The 18510-nt window shown below is 34.3% G+C and overlaps 1 protein-coding gene across 1 annotated transcript in view; it reads left to right on the top strand.

The window, feature by feature from the left end:
• LOC117779675 overlaps positions 1–16157 on the top strand; it is a 130166-nt gene extending 114009 nt beyond the window's left edge. The window contains exons 6-8 of the mRNA XM_034615948.1: positions 7283–7495; positions 14639–14728; positions 14777–16157. Coding sequence (XP_034471839.1) covers positions 7283–7495; positions 14639–14728; positions 14777–15934 — 1461 coding nt within the window. The 3' untranslated portion in view covers positions 15935–16157. The remainder of the gene's footprint in view (positions 1–7282; positions 7496–14638; positions 14729–14776) is intronic.
• The last annotated feature ends 2353 nt before the right edge of the window (positions 16158–18510 follow it).

Below are 18510 nucleotides of genomic sequence, written 5' to 3'. Positions count from 1 at the left end.
ATTTTGTCGTCTTTAGCTTGACAGTTTTTTGTTAATATTTAAATGCTTTGCTGAACGCCCCATACAACGACTTCTGCAGGAGCTGTAGGGACGAGGATGAAATGGAATCATCGGAACATTTCTTCTGATCCTGTCCCGCACTGAGTAATAGAAGACTCCGTACCCAGGGAAAACCCTTTCTCTCCACTCTAGGTGAACTTGCCTCCATTACACCGCGAAAAATCGCTAAATTTATCCAGCTATCAAACTGAACACCATATTGATTATCATGTCACCACAAAGGTAGTAGGGAACCCTAGATCCGCGGTACCACAACGGGCCCAACTGTGGCCTAACCCTCTAACTGGAAAGACCATCTGTAGACGCTCTTTTGTTTTTAGATTATAAATGGAAAGATAAAAAATTTTTATTTTCGAGTTTATTTATTATTTGACGAACAAAATTCAGTTTAATCTAAAAATTTTAAATAAAAATATAAATTAATAAAAACATAGCGAAAATTGGCATTGTGCACTGTGAGCAAAAAGGGTAAGCTTCTTTGTACATAAAAATTACTTTTTGCGGAGTGCCGAATGCCAATTTTCGCTTTTTTTTTTTATTAATTTATATTGTAATTTAAAATTTTTAGATTAAACTGAATTTTGTTCGTCACAAAATTGGATATCAGAAATTTTGGGGCTAGAAATTGCTTTCGTCACTAGACTTTTACCTCGTGTAGAGGTTTTTTTTGTGGGATATCAGAAAGTTTTGCAATTGCTTTTGCTTTTGACATTGTAACTTTATCATTAATGCATTCAAAAAATATAAAAAAAATTTTTTTTCTTTAATTATAAAGAAAAAGTAGGTGGCTTCGCGTTGCTATAGCCGAGCATACTCTAGTGCCGGAGACCCCGTACTTACTATGGAAAAAAAGTTTTTCATACTTAGACTTGAATTTCGCCCGATCGGTCCTATGACAGCTGTATGATATAGTGGTCCGATTTGAACCAACTTTGGTCAGGATATATAAAACCAAGTTAAATGCATATTGTATTAGTTTGGTTAAGATTTCTCATAAAACAAAAAAGTTGTTCACATTAGAACTTGATTTTCGCTGATTTGTCCTATGACAGCTATATGATATAGTGGTCCGATAAGAACTAACTTCGGTCAGGATTTTTAAAACTAACATAATTGCATATGCTTTCAATTTGGTTAAAATATCTCACTAAACAAAAAAGTTTTTCATACTAAAACCTAATTTTAACCCGATCGGTCCTACGACAGCTATATGATATAGTGGTCAGGTTGTATAAGATGATACGAGGTTTATTTTTTGTAAGTTTGGTAGAGGTAACTTAAAAAATAAAAAAGTTTTTCAAAGGTTGCTTATCGACCGTTCGTATCGATCGTTCTTATGGCAGCTATATGAACCGATTTGAACCAAATTAGGTATGGATGTATAACACGTTACCAAATACACAACCTGCGTGATTGAATGATATGTCTTAAGAAACAGTAAAAGTTTTCATACCAAAGGCTGATATTAAACCGATCCCTCCTATGGCAGCTATATTATATAGTAGTCCGATTTAAACCAAATATGCCCAAAATGTGTAAGACAACAACAAATTGATATTCTGTGAGCTTGGTTAAAGTATCTCAAAGAACACATAAAATTGTCACGCTGCTCCACAAGGAAGTCGTATAAATCGAAAAAAACATCGATAAAGATAAAAAAAAATTTATATCGCCGTTTTGTCATAGATTTTTATAAATCATATCTCAAACAACGCGTAATAAATGCAGATATGTAAATAGAATAGAAACGAGTAAAGTAAAAAAAGCTGAAAAAACGCTAAGCAAAAAATCACAATTTTCCTTATTTAAAAATTGATAGCCCTAAAACAGTGGTGTCCAACATTTTCTCGGCAAGCACATGTGCTTGAATATCACAATTCTGCCGGCGTCACAGCCGACACACGTATAGAGAGAGTGAATATGTGTATCCTATAAATAGCGCGCCCGGCAGCTTGTTCTCTACGGCTGCTTTTGCTCTCACGACGCTTGTGTTCGGTGGAAGCTCGAAAGTCAAACGCGCAGTTCGACTCGTCACGTTGGCTTCGTGATTCTCTGCTTCGCATAAAAGCGCATTATTTCAATATATGAGCTTGGACACCACCCAGTAGTTCCAGACCTCAAGGACAAGTTGTGGAATCCATGTGGACCTGTCCCTAATTGATAGAGAAAACCTAGGGACATGGTATGAAAAACGTTGAGGACTTTAACATTGTGAGTTCCTAGGAACGAGGACAAAGGAAACCTACCTAGGTATTCCCTAAGGTTATCCTCACGAAAAACATTAAAGACTCCTCGTGGAACTCTGCCGTGAGATCCCTAAGCATTAAATTGAAGAAAAAATATTTTTAACTTTTTGCTTTTTTTTTTAACTTTTTTTCTCATTTTTTATTTTAGAACTTAGAAGTACATGGACAATGTTAGGGACAATCAAGCAAAGGGACATTCAGAACCACAGGGCACTGCTCAAAAACTAAAGGTTTAAATCTAAGATTGTGTATAAATGATATATAGATATATTCATTAGCTTTTTGAAAAAGTAAAGCTTTTGAATATCGGTTTTGACATTCAAAAGTAATGATGACAAAAGTGGGAGCACCTCTAAAATAAGTTAAGAAAAAAAAGACAGATTTTTAATTTAAAAAAATTAAGTATTTTAAATGTATAGCTTGTAATCAGTGGTCGATTGAAAACTCACCTACACTAATAAAAAGAAAATGTTCTAATATCAAGATTTTGGTCCCAAAACTACCAGTTTTGGTCCAAAAAATTCGTTGAGAACATAGAATTCTTAAAGTTAGAAAACACAACCTGGTTTTGAGAACATTTCAAATAAGACCAAGCTCTTATTATAAGAATCAAAGCTCGCAAATAACAGTTAACACTTTTTTCTTCTCGCTAGAAAACAGAAAAAAACGAAGCACACACGCGCGCTTGACAGTTGAGTAAAAACAGAACTGAGAGTGTCTCTTCGATCTCTTTTTCGTTGTGTCCGTTTGGGAAGTGTTTTTTGCGGACACGCTGAAAGTGTTAACTGTTATTTGCGAGCTTTGATAAGAATTAATGGCTTTAACTTAAATAAAAATCATAAGGAAGATAAATTTATTTATTTTTGTTTTAAATTTATAAATTAAATTAAATATTGTTCGTCACAAAATTTTATATCAGAAATTTTGGGGTATGGAAAGACTTTCGTCACTAGACTTTTACCTCGTAAAAAGGTTTTTTAAAATTTTTTTTGACGGGCACTGTCAAAACTTCAGCCGATAAGGACTCTTAATTTGGTTTTGACAACACATGAAAGCGAACGTGTTTGAAGATTTTAAAAAAATTCAAAAAGAGTAATATCCCACAAAAAAAACCTCTACACGAGGTACAAGTCTAGTGACGAAAGCAATATCTAGCCCCAATTTTGTGACGAACAAAATTAAGTTTAATGAGAAGAATTGATTTGCTGACGTTTAAAAAAATATAAAGTATTAATAATGTTATTCATTTAGATTTTAGGGGCGCCGATATTAAATTTGAGGGGTTGAGCCTGAAATTAAATAAATCAGACAGCGAAAAGTGCGAAAACAATTTTAATATGTGGCTGCACATGATAGCAAAAACATACCATAAACTGCTACATTTCGATTTCCCTTTTTAGAATCAATCGACCCCATCATTTAGCAACTAAAATTGAGATTTGAGGCACTTTTTATTGTTTCTGATGATTTAAATAAATAAACAGGACTTTAACACTAAATCCAAATTGGACAGTGAACTGGAAAAGCATTCACATCACATTCTTCACATCACATCATTAGCACATCGTTTATTTAGCAATAAATAAATTTGAACCACTTACGACCATCAATTGGACAAGATAACTTAGCAGTCTCCGTTTGCTATCAATCGAATATCTCCAAATATGGGTAAAGTAATTTATGATTTTGCTTTCATAAAAGCTAACAATTAATACCTCAATTTGGGGGACCTTAAATCAATTTTACAATTTTAGAAATAACAAACCATTATAAAATTAAAGTTTAAGTTTCTTAATTTTATTATGTATTTTTAAAGTATGTATTCAGGATGTTATTGTTAAATTCAGACAATATGCGGATAAAATGGCAACGACTCAGCACTTTAAAAGTCAAAGAAGTCTCAAATATTTGATTTAACTAAAAAAACAAGGGCTGACGTGGTCGTGGCCAAATTTTAAAATTAACTTCCGATAGGTCAACATCCTAAGAGTATTGTCACCCAATTTGGTTCCTCTAACTCGAATAGTCTCGAAGATAAAAGTGTTCAAACTGCTAACTAGCTAATTATCTTGTTATAAATTTTTATTGTAGTAACATTTAATTAATTTTAGTAAAAATTATGGACACTGGAGTTGTCAATTCAATATGTTTTTGAAGGAATTATCTTTGTTTTGTTTATTTGCTTAAAAAATGTGTTGCTGAAAAAAAATTGTAGGGGGTGGAGGGGGCGCCGACAAAATCTTTGCCCCGGGAGCAACTTTTCGTCGCAACGGCGCTGATAACGCCACTCGGCCTAAAATTTCTCGGCTAACAATAATGTACCAATTGACTTAATTCTATTAAAATATACTTCAACTTTGAACAGTTAAAACGATTCTAAAAATGTTCAAGGTTATTTGAACTTTCAGTTTATTGTTTAAGGGAATTATTTAAATTCTTTATGTATCATTTACTTTTGATTCCGCTCGCTCAACAGCACATGTTTTGAAAATGACAATTCTTGTCGATTTGCGGAATTCGGAAGAGCAATCAACTCAGCCCGAGTCGATATACTTATGTCCGTGTGTTCGTATGAACTAAAAGATCTTAGAGATGGTAAGAGCTAGGCGTACATTTGGAATGTAGCCTCCCTATAATTTCAGGCAGATCCAGTAAATATTAAAATGTATCCACACCCACTGTGGGGGGCGTACTTCGCAAAAAACCGAGACTATTAATAATAATTGGTGGTGATATGTGAATACTGGCAAGTGTCTGCCTATGTCTTATTCATCCTAAGCAAATTTTATTCAAATTTTATTTATACCTGGTCTCAACTACATCAGCGCGATCAAATCGAGCCGACGGCCGAGTTCCCTAGTGGATAAAAACCTTCGCATATTTGCATTCTATAATAGTATTATTAACCTGGCAAAATTTAATTTTGTTTTTCAAGATGTGTTATTACATCACTAAAAATAAAATTCACAAAGCATCACTCAAACTGCAGTGGTTATATTAAGGAGCCGGACGCCGAATTATTTTTCAAGGGGTTTAAAATTGTGGGAGCGTCTCTTAGAAAGACTAGGTTAAAAATTAAAATGAATGAAAAATGTTAACATTAACATTAACATTGTAAGGCTCATTACTTATCGGACCACCCACGTATTAATAAAAATAAATCTTATATATCTTCACTGCCATAGCTGCCATGGGAACGATCGTTTAAAATCAACCTTTAGTATGAAAAACTTTCTTATTTCTTTATATATATATATATATATATATATATATATATATATATCTCAACCAAACCAACAATTTGTAGATTTTATATTGTATTATACGTCCTGACCAATTTCGCTTGAAATCAGATCACTATATCATTGGAGAGCTCTTAACTTCAGTAGATTAACGTTAGGCGACAATTCACTGACCACAAATGACCACAAAAATATCTATATACTTACAGATAATTGCGTAGAACTCAGTGCTCACTTATCAACGCTTTAAGATAATCCATCTTAGCCCGCTCATGTCTTTGATTATTCGCATTTGGCAACGTCCGAGCTACAACGCTCTCAAGAATACAAAGCTTGCTTAGCTCGGACCTGTCACGTGCAACTCACAGTGATATATTAGCCAAGTGCAGTCCGCAATTGTTTAACTGGCTAAAATAAATCAACAAAATAAAAATATTCAAAAAACATCGAATATGTAAAGCAAGAAAACTTGTTTGCCAGCTTCGTTTCAAGCTTTAAGTTTCCCATATCTAAGTACCTCCACAGACACAGGTCTTGACACCTTCATTGTACAAGCTGAAACTTTTTTGAGACTTCCTGTTCTTAACTGGACACATTTGTCATGCCATGAACTAAAATACCTATATATCCACTTCAACAGCATACGACACTGTCGACGCACACTGGAGTTTTCAAAGATTACGAATCCAAAAAATTATTGAATTAGGATTGTGGGCGTGACAGCCTCTAAAAAAATGGGTCAACATTTTTCCGTACACGCACAAATGTGCAAATTTTACAAAAAAAAAAACTGAACTTCAAAACTGAATTGTAGACAAGTTGTGCAACCGATCTTTAAGTTTTTGGATTTTGTATGAAAAGTATGTTAATTTGTAATAAAATGCCGGAAAAATTAGTCGCTTCACTTGTTTACTTTTTATCCCAGCAATGTTTAAAAAAAAAACACTAAAATTAGGCTATTTTTCAACTTTGATGGAAGATAACAAAAATTGGACACCATTCCACTACTTTAGGACCCTTTGGTAATCAATTCTCTAACTATATATTTCAGTTTTGTTTGCGCCGACTCGCGCTTTTTTTTTTTAAGTGCAAAAACTAACTCAACCACGTATAAAAATGGTGATAGAAGAAGAAGAGCGCAGTGCAGTTGCATACGTTTTCGCTATGCCAGTCATCATACGAGATTAAAAAAATAAATTATTTTTTTTAATTTGCGTAATAAAACTTTTTTAAATATTAAACAAAATGTTTAAAGGGTGAAAAGGATTGAAATGTATATTTCAGACTAACCAAAATGGATTTTTTTGACCGACAATCCTGAATCATCCATTAGACCCATCACCCTGTATAATGCGTCATTTCAAAGCCTATAAAGTTTTCTATGAAATATTTTTTAAATTTTGAAAATATCTGCACTATTTCAAAATATATAATTTTTGCAACGCAAAGTGAGAAATGGCCCCACTGTGCGACGCTCCTATTCGGAGCTGAGCAGTCGACAGCCGTGAAGTTAAGGTAGTTAGAGAAAAAGTAGCAATGGACGTGTACTTGCCCATGAGCGGTGTACGAGTAATGACTTAAAACATATTTTGTTGCCGCTTTTGTTTTGTTCTAGCGTTAGTTTTGCGAGTACCTCTAATTATCTCCTAGCATCGCTGTATCTGTATCTGCAAATTCATTTGTAAATGTTGTTGCAATGTGTATTTACGTTGTCTTATTTTTCATTTGCCACAGGATTTTGTTCAAGGACTTTCAATACTGTCTCGTGGCTCCGTGGAGGAGAAATTGCGCTGGACCTTTTCGCTGTATGACATCAATGGCGACGGCTTCATTACGAGGGAAGAAATGACTGACATTGTAACTGCCATCTACGAGCTGATGGGCCGCCTGCCCGACGAGTGCCCCGAGGAGGAGAAGATCAAGGGCAAGGTGGAGCACATCTTTCAGGTGGGTGGCAAACTCATTCGACACCAAATCTCCTATTCAACCACTTATCCGCGTCCAAAGCGGCTCAGCTGTGCCCAGATGCTTAGTTGTCCTGTCATCCGCAGAAACAATACGCATTACTTATGTTAATTATACAATTTCAATTTACGCTCGCCTGAAACGACGGCTTATTTACTCAGAATTATGCAAATCATATTATGCCACAGACGTGGGCAACTTTGTACAAAGGGGGACGGTAAGTCCAACTTGTTGTTGATAGTATATATTCGGAAATATCGAACGTTACATATACCAGATTTTAAAACGAGAAGGTTTGCCTCAAAGTTTTTCCGAATTAAGTGTTATGATCATGACCACTTTTTTACGAGACTGCACTATGGACCGGATGACGATTTTTTTGGAATAAATTAATAACTCGAGAACGAATAAAGATTTTTTGGTCTAGTTTTTTGCATTGGGCTTCTAATATCAATACGCAAATGGCCTAGTAAGTGGGCGTGGTGTCGCCTTTATTTTGGATTCTGCGATATGTAAATTTTTTGTTTTTATAGCTATCCGCACCAAACTTGCAGGTTAGACGTCTTACTATGCTCCTAACGTGTTGGTAATTGGATTTGATCCAAATCAGACAACTATATCATATAGAAAAATTAGGAATTATCGGTCGAAAAGTCACTTTTTGTAGAAAAACCATATTTTTTTTACAATATTTCTGGACAAACTCAACTTATATATGCGATATTGTGCTCCTGACATTCTGGTTAACAGATATCATGATCGGAGTACTATAATATACAATATTTTATTGATCACACAGTCAACATCGGTGGCTAACTAACATTTTTATTATTTGCCAATTGTAAATAATTTAAATATTCACGAATTCACGTAATAAAATAATCAAAAAGCTAATATTTTTCGATCTTTTTATTTATATCTTGTCGCCACACTTTGAAGAGCTTCGCCTTTTTCAAAGTGAGCTTAGCTGCTATAAAGTGAAATTCTGGAAAATGCACAGAAATGCGTAGCTTAAGCTTAACTGTACTATTTCAGAATTAATCAATCTTCAAAATGCATATAGTCACATTGCTGACAAGTGCTGACAAAATTAGTTATCTCTTTTCAAGGATAAAATTTTATAGAAAATCTTGTTTGCTAAGCAGTGTTGAACAATGGTAAAGTTTTGACTATGCAACATTTGAGTTGGATGTATTTTGAATACATCGCCATCAAAAATTCGTTAATTTAAACAACTTTAAATAATGACGTTATTCCAAAATAATCGTCATCCAAACTGTCTGGCAACAATGGTTATTTGTGCAACGCAAAGCTATCAGCTACACTCTCAGGCAGCTGTCCTCTCTTAATACTTATTAAAATATATATATTCAGTAAATGGCTATATATTCTGAACCTCTTAGCCAAAAGTTATGTTCCATATACCAAAAAACGCGAAATTTTACGTTTTACAATATATCGCCATTTAACAATCGTTAGAGCCATTTTGTCATAAATCGCCAAAATGTTAGCTAAATAATCTTATTTCACCTGTTAAATATTACCTGAGTACTTTAGATAAAAAGTTTAAAAATACGCCTAATAGTCAAAACTACCTTTCCAACGATATATAGGACATATCTGTAGCTTCTATGGTTTGAAAACTGTTTGAGTTCCATTTTAGCAGGAAATAGCGTTTTCCGTTTTAAACTAGCGGTTTTTTCAAAAAGTCGTAGAACCAACATTTCTAGATTTTCGAAAAGAAATAAATCCCCATCATTACATCTAAGCTGTTTTACCGCTTTGATACAAACATCCAAACAGACAAACAAACAAACTGACTTTTCATTTCATTTTGAGAAGTCCACTGAAAATTTCAAATTTATTTATCTTTTGAACCAGTTATCGGATTTGGGTGATCGAGGTATCAATCGACGCGTATTTTTGAAAAAATTAAAAAAAAAAACAAATATTTTACCAAAAGCCCCCAATGGCCTCATTAGCTGCAATCATTTAAATTTTGCCCCTCCGACTTACACCCCCGTATCTCATGAGCGCTTTTCTGACTTATAACTCCAAACGTACTAGACTTAAGTATATTTCATACTTAATTCAAGTCCCTTAAATTTTAAATTTGAGTGCAAAAACATCTTAAAATAAAAATACGAAAGAAGTTTTATGAGCATTTTGCAACAAGATAAAATGATAAAATAATCCGATCGTGAATCATCATCAAAAGTAAGTGAGGACTGACTACAGATATTATCTTGTTATATAGAGTCCTCAACTACAGTCTTAATTTATAAGAGCTCCTTATTGCAGACAAGCCAGCAACACTTGAGAATTCTAAGCAACAAAACGCAAAAGTATATAAGAATTAAAGTTCTTAATTCAACTTATATCGTACTTAATATAATTCTTGTCAATCTCTATTTTTCTTAACGTACATACATACAAACAGTATACAAACATATACATTTTTTGGATGAAATGTTCTTGTTTTCGGCATTATGCTAAAATATTGTCGTACTTACAATCGTACTTACCGCAGTATTTTTGAATCAGGATTAGGCAAGTTTATATTTTAGAACGAAGCAGTCTTTATTTAGTACATATAATTCTTAATTTAAGAATTTTGTTCTAATTTTTTAATATTTAACGGCTATTCATGCTTTAAGAATGATTTGCTCGTAAAGTAAGAGAAATTAGAGATTAGTAAATTAGAGAATGAATCGTTTTAATAAATTTCTAGACCGAAGCAGGATTAACTTAAGAAATCTTTTTGTAGGACGATTCGAACTGCAAATAAATAAATAATAATTATATAAACAGATCCAACTTGCTACTCATCACAAGCTGCAACGAATGGTATAAATGACTACTTAAATAGAGCATCACAATAAAAATATAACCCGACTAGACCAAATTAAAATAATCTGACTTTGATTAGGACATAACAGGTAAGGTTTAAACCTTATGATAAGTTTAGAAATAAATAAATAAATGTATGCAATTAGAGACAGCTTGATTTTTGGATAAAACATATGCATTTTCCAAATTGTTTCCGGAATACTACAATTCGAGTTAATTCGCAGTGTCTTTCAAGCAATAAGAGGTTCGAAACTTGTTTTATCCATTTATTGTGAGGATTTCTGAATCTTAATAATAAAAAGCTATGAATCTAGGAAGGTGTCGGGCTGTAATGGCAATGCTCCCCCTGTCTACGTTCTTGTAATACACGTATGTATTTCATTTGTTGGCCATTCGACCCAACACGGAGTACACAGAGTGCGAGGGAGTCGAAGTGAAAATGAAACTGTAACTATGACTGAACTGTGGCCATGCCATCATGTGGTCATTCTATCTAGTCAGATTGCTGCATTGATGCCCGGACTAGGTCCCATTTTGCTTGCCAGTCACGCATTGTCATTAGCGGTTGTCGTCCAGTTGAAGGCCTCGTCTTGAACATTGTGAGCCACGCAGAGAAGCCAACTCGTGGGGCAACCTACATTTTGTCATTTGTTGATCTTCCCTCTTTACTTTCATTCTTAAATTTGCCTTACTTTAAATTTTCTGATTTCACCACAGTGCTTAGTTTATCAGGAAAGCTGACTTTAAGGTATGATAACAAGTAAAGTTAATAAAAAGAGCTCGTACCAATGAGTTTCCCTGTAAGGTGGTCTGAAAAATACCTGTTAGTTTTAGACACATTTAGGGACAAATCGTAGGCAAAATACCACAAGATCTGAAATTAAAAGAAACGAAATGCATACTGAAACCCAGGGGCGCAGCTAGCCATTTCGGGGCCCGGGGCAAAAAAAAATATATATATTAATTTTTTAATGATTTTAGAAATTCCTTTATTTTTTCCAAAATTTAAGAAATTTGTAATATACTTCTTTTTCTGTAAAAAAAATTTTTTTCGTTGCTAATTTTAGCAATTTCAATAATTTTCCCAGAAGTCCAGCACAATTTTTTTGATAGGTGATAGATGATTGTTGATTGATGTGTTCTGGTAAACGCAGCCAATGTGATTTTTAAACACGATAGGTTAGTTCATCCGACTCATATGGTAAGTCTAATGTGATTTATAAATAAAGCAGTTGAGGAAACAGCTAATGAAGTAGATAAGAAAGATAACCGTTCCTGCAACTTATAACGCAAGAATCTATTAAATCATACTAAACTTTTTATATATATATTTATATAAAAAATATTCTAGCTCCACAATTTTTAATATCCAATTTTGTGACGAACCAAATTAAGTTTGATATAAAAATTTTGAATAAAAATATATATATATTGCACTGTGCGCAAAAAGGGTGAGCTTCTTTGTACATATAAATTACTTTTTGCGCACAGTGGGGTTTATTGCAAAGCATTACTCTGGCACAAATTTCAATCGGAACATTGGCAATTTCGCGTTGGATGTTGTCTCTGAGCTCGTGTAAATAGTGGCACCGTCTTATTGAAACCTCATATCGTTGATGTCAAGTTCATTCAGTTCTGGCCACAAATAATTTTCCTACATACCACGGCCGAAAATTGGAGTAAGCGCTCTTAAAGTTGTGACCATCAACTCAAAGTTTCTGTAGTAATTTTGAAAAATTTACAAACGTTGCTGGTTCGTGAACTTTACCATGATTAATCTGTTGACTTTTAAGCATTATTTACACTGGAAGCTAGCTGAAATCATTACGTTTGCAAATTTTCCTCGCTGAAATTCAGCTGTTATGTTGTGTACAGAATTTGGCAATTTTGTATTCGATATAAATTTAAGTCACTCTGCGCAGCTTTTGTGGCCTGTTGAACCAAATCTGCTGATCATACGGAACACAAAGTTATTGTGGTCTGTTTAACAAAATCAGCTGTTCAAAAACAATACAAAATGACAAAAACTAATTTAAATTAAAGAAAGGCGTTTAATTAATTATGTATGTTATTTGTATGAATTCAGTTTAATTTAATTAACATTATTATTTAACCCGAATAGTCCTAGCGTTACCAAATGGTAACTTTAGATTAACTTTTATATAATATACTAAGAGTACTTTGTAGTCTCTAACCGATCAAAATTTGATAGAGACAATCTCTTGAAGTTAGCTGATCCAAAAATAAGTTGCTCACAACATTCTGCAGTGCAAAAAAACGGCATTTGGCAATTCGTCGCAAGTAAATATAGATTGGTTAACTAATTTTAGTACTGTAATGCAAACATCATAAGAATATTAAAAGGGGTTTTTTTTATTATGTAAGAAATTCGGAATAAAAAACACTTTTTTTCGGTAAATTTACGCTTTTATTTTTGTGCTACCATATGGTACTTGGACTTTTCTGGATACCGTACGCCTATCAAAACTGTTTTTATTTGTATTGATAGACCGAAAACTAAGAAATTGTACGACAAACTTCTTGGTATATATTACTTCTCAACCAATCTGACACAATATACATTTGGCTGGTATTACATCCTGAGCAGATTTTGTTTAAATCGTACCACTATATTATATAGTTGCAATACTAACAATCGCTAATAATTCAAGTTTTTGTGTACAAATTTTTTTTTTTGTATTTATGTGAACGAAATTTACAGAATATGCATTATGGTAGTTCCTATACCTCCAGATCAAAGTTAGTTCAAATAGTTTTCCTATATCAAATAATACCTTAATACACCGTGATCTACTGTATCCCAACCTCACTGCGAGCGAGTAACCCCTGTTCTATTTGAATTTTTTTTACGTATTTGTGTGTGTGAGTGTGTATATGTGTCCGTCTGTCTGTCCTTCTGCTTAAACGCTTCGGTCTTAGAGTCGATAATAGCTAGAGACTTCGAGCTTGTTATGTTCGTTTCTTGATACCCTACGCATATCAGGATTTTTTAATATTATAATGAAGATTTTGTAGGATTTTGTAGCTTCTTGTTTTTTGATATTTCTCAACCAATCTGAAAAGATTTTCATCTTGGCTGGTTTTATACATACTGACCATATTTTATTTAAATTGGTCCATTATGCCACAGGAACAATAGGTCGTGATTCCTTTTTTTAAATAAAATTTTGCTATGTATTGTGCATGTATGTATGTATGCCTGGCTGTCCGTAAGAAGATAAATTTTCGAGTATGAAGAAACTCGAAAAAACGTTGCTCAGGACGATTCGGGTTAAAGGAACTTTTATTTTATTTTTTGTCGCGGCCTATTAAAATGGTCAATAAAGGGTTTTATGTGTTTGGCAGAATGTATGTAACAGGCAGAAGGACGCGCGGCAGACCCCCCAAATTATATATATAATGGATCAGTATCAACTGCCGAGACGATTTAGCCATGCCCGTCTGTCTGTCTGTCTGTCTGTCCGTCTGTCTGTCCGTCTATTTGAACGCGTCGATCTCAGAGACTAAAAGGGCTAGTCTCTACAAACTTGGTAAGTAGGTTCCTGGATACCGCACGCAGATCAAGTTTGTTTTGATTTTTGGATCGGACCCATATATCCCAAAACTGCCATAGGGACGATTGGTCGAAAATGAAGTTTTACTATGAAAAACTTCTTGGTTTTTTTGAGATATCTTAAGCAATGTGACACAATATACGTCAGGGCTGATGTTATACATTCTAAACAAATTTGGACCACTATATCATATAGCTTATAGAGACGCTCAGTCGAAAATCATGTTTTAGTATGAAAAAGTATTTTGTTTTTTGGTATACCTGAACCAAACTGATAGATTAAGTTCGTGTTATACATCCTGACCAAATTTGGTTCAATCTGGATCAATATATCATATAGTTGCCAAAGACACGATCAGTCGAAAATCAAGATTAGGTATGAAAAAGATTTTTGTTTTTTGAGATATCTTAATCAAACTGATAAAATATGCATTTTTGTTGGTGTTATACATCCTGGCCAATTGTGATTTAGAACAGTTTTCTATATCATACATTCAATCGGTGGGAAATCAACTTTAAGTACAGAGTACCTGGGCACAGGGTATCCTACCGTCGAGCGTGCTCGACAAAAAAGGTTTAAAGCCTTTTTGAAGTGTTAATCAAATTTCAAACGACAAATTATAAAATTTTTTTTTTGCTTAGAGTTTTCGTTTTGCATCTTCACTTTCCACTTATTTCTTTATTCAAATTGTGCTCCACAGAAAATGGACATTAATCGCGATGGCGTTGTTACTCTGGAGGAGTTCTTGGAGGCCTGCCGAAATGATGAGGCCATATCCAGGTCGATGTCTGTTTTTGACACAGCATTCTGACCATATCCGACTGACAAGGGGGATGAGTATACGGCTCGAAGAAGACAACGCAGCCGCAGCCAGAAACAGCAACAACAGCAACAACAACCGAACAGGCATCATCAACAAACGGAACCGGAAAAACGTAAGTCAAACTTCAAGACGAAACAGCAAATGCAACAAAGACATAGCACACGACACCAACCGGCAGCTAAGTGCTGTGTTGTCATTGACATGGATGACGCTAGCACTACAACAACAACAACAACAACTGCATCAATAAACAACAGCACAAGCAACAACAACAACAACAACTATAAAAACTATCATAGACCCAAAAAGCTAAACGGACGCATCATCGATAGCTCCAACGGAGATGGGCAACAGCGGCAGAAATGGAAGGAGGAGTATGACGAAGATGAGGAGGAGGAGGAGGATGGGGATGGGGACGAGGACGGGGACGAAGACGAGAGTGCTGATGATGCGGACTTGGATGATTTTGAAAATGACGGGCACTTTATGATGGGCAGATCACAACGTAGTCGATCCATTTGCCGACACTGTCTGCGTCCCCAATCGGAGCTGCAGTCACGCCAAGTGACAGGTGTACGCTTGCGCAAGTCTCACTCCAAGTCGCGACAACGAAAGCGCAGCAAAAGTAAGCAACGCCACCATCACCATCTATGTCATAATTATGTGGGACCCCGTGCTCTGCCTCGGTGGCCGGAGCTTAACGTGGCCAATGAGCAGGCCATTCGGTTTCGGTGCCCGCAGGTGGGTCCCCAGGTGGGACGTGATCTGCACACTCCACAGCCGATGCACTTCCATCATCCACAGCAGCTGTGCCATGCCGGTCAGGCCCAAGTTCAGGCTCAAATCCAAGCCCAGTCGCAGGTGACGCCAAAGCCGGCCAAGAGCAAAAACAAGCAAAAGCATCGACACAATAAACAATTTCAATGTCCAGCCACAAGTGGAGCAACAGCTCTTTCTTCAATAGCAACTGCAGCTGCTTCGCCGTTGCCACAGCCACAGGCACCGCCTCCACATCCACCACATCCACATCCACCGTTACCTGTTGCCTTGGTGACCTTGGAAATTGGAGCTACCGATCAGGGGCCAACGGAGCTGCCTAGCACACCAGACTCACCGTCCCTGGTGACGGTCAGCACATGGTATACGGTGGCCAAGCAGGGCGTCTCCTGCTAATGCCAGCTATCACTTAGTAGGCATTTACGTGTACTAGTACTTTACTAATAGAAAACTTCACAGCTGTCCAGTGAGTATTTTTGATATCAGCCTAAGTAGATATATTTGAAAATATCTTTGGCTTTCGCAATTGCATGACGACAACAACAAAAACAAAATACAAAGTACTCGAATCACTCTGATGAACAAACCCCCAAAGCCAAAAAAAAAATTATATTTTTGAGGAAAATGATATTTAAGAAAGAGTTGAATATTAAAGAAAAATAAAAATGTTTTAATTTCTAAGATTTGCATTGAATGCAATGCATTCCTGTTTTTTTTTTTTTTTAAATGTGTTTGTCATAACACAATGTATACATGTTGTATTGTTTTTTTTTTCCTCTCTCTTTATAAAATCAAACCAAAAAATGAATAATGTGAATTATATATAGGCCAGCTTAAGATATGACAAGCCCAATTCTATGTGTATATTAAAAGTATGTTGAAATGTAAAATGTGTTATAGTGTTAAAATGTGATTAGAAACATAAATGTATAACATAATAATTCAATATTTAATCTTAACAAAAGAAAACAGGAGAACCAAAAAAAATGAAATAAAAAAAATACAGGTTAAATTTAACTGAATTTTGTGTTTAATTTTTTTCCTTTTGATTTAATTAAATTTCTTATTGGCGAAATCTAAATGCAAATTTTATTTGTTGTCATAGTTACCAAGGCTGCAAACCTGTTCTGAACCGAACCTCGTAGAACCGGCTCGGTTCGGTTTTAAGCAGCCTGAACCGGATCATGAACCGAACTCTTGAAATAATTTACTTTGCGATCCCGAACCTAAACCGAACCGCTTTCTAAAATAAAAGGTTGATTACATAAACTTTATGGTTTTCTAATACTACGCAATTATTTGAGACTTCGGACTGCAATAAGTCATATTTAAATCTTCAAATAAATTTAAATTATCATCAAAATTTGATTTCTTTAAAAAAAAAATTTAATTAGTTCAGAATGTATAGAAAAATGTACAACAATACAAATATTTTGTTGTATGAAATTGAACCAAGTTTCAAACCCAAACCTTGGGTTTAGGGGGTATATAAACCAATTCGCGAACCAAACCGATGTCTTGCTCTATGGCTCGAACCGCCGAACCTAAACTTTAACACAATTTTGGAGGTTTGCAGCCTTGATAGTTCCAAAAAAAAAAACAAAATTAAAGTTACTCTTCATGAAAACAACATTACACTATGAAATTAAATAACAACGGCTAACACATAATTTGCTCAATACAACTTAAGACGAATATATGATTTTGCGGGGGCTCGTAAAGTTTTTTTTTATTAATGTTATCTATTATTTAAATTCTGATTAAGAAAATATTGTTTCGAAAGAAGATTGATCCAAATTTCAGTTTCAAGATATTTTTACAGAAAGTCGCTTTACATATTGGGTATTTCAAAAACGGAGTATCGTTGTATTTGTATAAAAACTCTAGACTCAGCCCTGACTACGGAAAAGTATTGTAAAGTTACACAATGTGAAAATTTATCAGATGTTAATAACAAGACACATACGATAATTTATTCGATATTTGGCATATTTGCTACAGCAGTTTTTGTTGAAATGTCTGTCGCTAAGCGACCGGAAAATATTTAATTTTAAAAATCAAAACAACTATTGCAACGAATCTATAGCTTTACACCTTAAAGAGGGCTGATCATTATTTTCTTTAGTAAATTAACACAAATACCCTAATAGATTTTTTTTGAGCTTATCTTAACCGATACATGTTTAAACATGTAAAAAAGAATATTGATTTACTTATTTCTATAGAATGATATTTTTTTTTTTAATTAAATAATAAATCGAGAACGAATTATTTTGTTGGTTTAGTTTTTATGCATTGGGCATATTATATCAATACGCAAATGGCCTGGAAAAGTGGGCGGAGTGTTGCCTTTATTTGGATTCAGCGATATGCAATTTCTTTGTTTTTCAAGCTATCGTCCCCAAACTTTCAAGTTTGGTGTGTTATTATACTACTAACTTTTTGTTTGAATTTGTTGTATATAATAGAAAATATCGGTTATAATCCACGTTGTTGTGAAAACCTTGTTATTTATAAATTTTTTCAGGTCATATTTACCGGGTTTAAGTTATTGTAAGTTTCGTCCATTTTAGTCAACGTTGGACTATCTTATCAAATGGAGAAATCGGCAATTTTTTAGTGTAATGAACAATGATAATGTTCTTTATTTAATTCTTATATGTTGAACCTTAAGAAAACCTTAATCTTTTACCTTTGAAAAGTTCCATGTGAAAAATAAACTCTACATTTTGAAATTGAGGTTACTACCCAAAAGTTAAATTTCATAAAAGTGCGCAAAAGTTCCACTTTAGGATAACACGCCATTATTAGGTAGACATTATTTTGTATATTTAATTTTTTGATTAAAAATTATGATCACTTTGATTAAATGTAATGATTATGGTCTAAGTTTTATTAAAAAACTAAAAATCAGAGATTGTGAAATAATAAAGTCTGGGGCGTGATTAATTTTCTTCTGAAACAAATTTAAG

The sequence above is a fragment of the Drosophila innubila genome, chromosome X (assembly GCF_004354385.1).
Source record: "Drosophila innubila isolate TH190305 chromosome X, UK_Dinn_1.0, whole genome shotgun sequence".
Lineage (NCBI taxonomy): Eukaryota > Metazoa > Arthropoda > Insecta > Diptera > Drosophilidae > Drosophila > Drosophila innubila.
The sequence above is the reverse complement of the archived record's forward strand: the minus strand, read 5'-3'. Positions and strand labels throughout refer to the sequence as shown.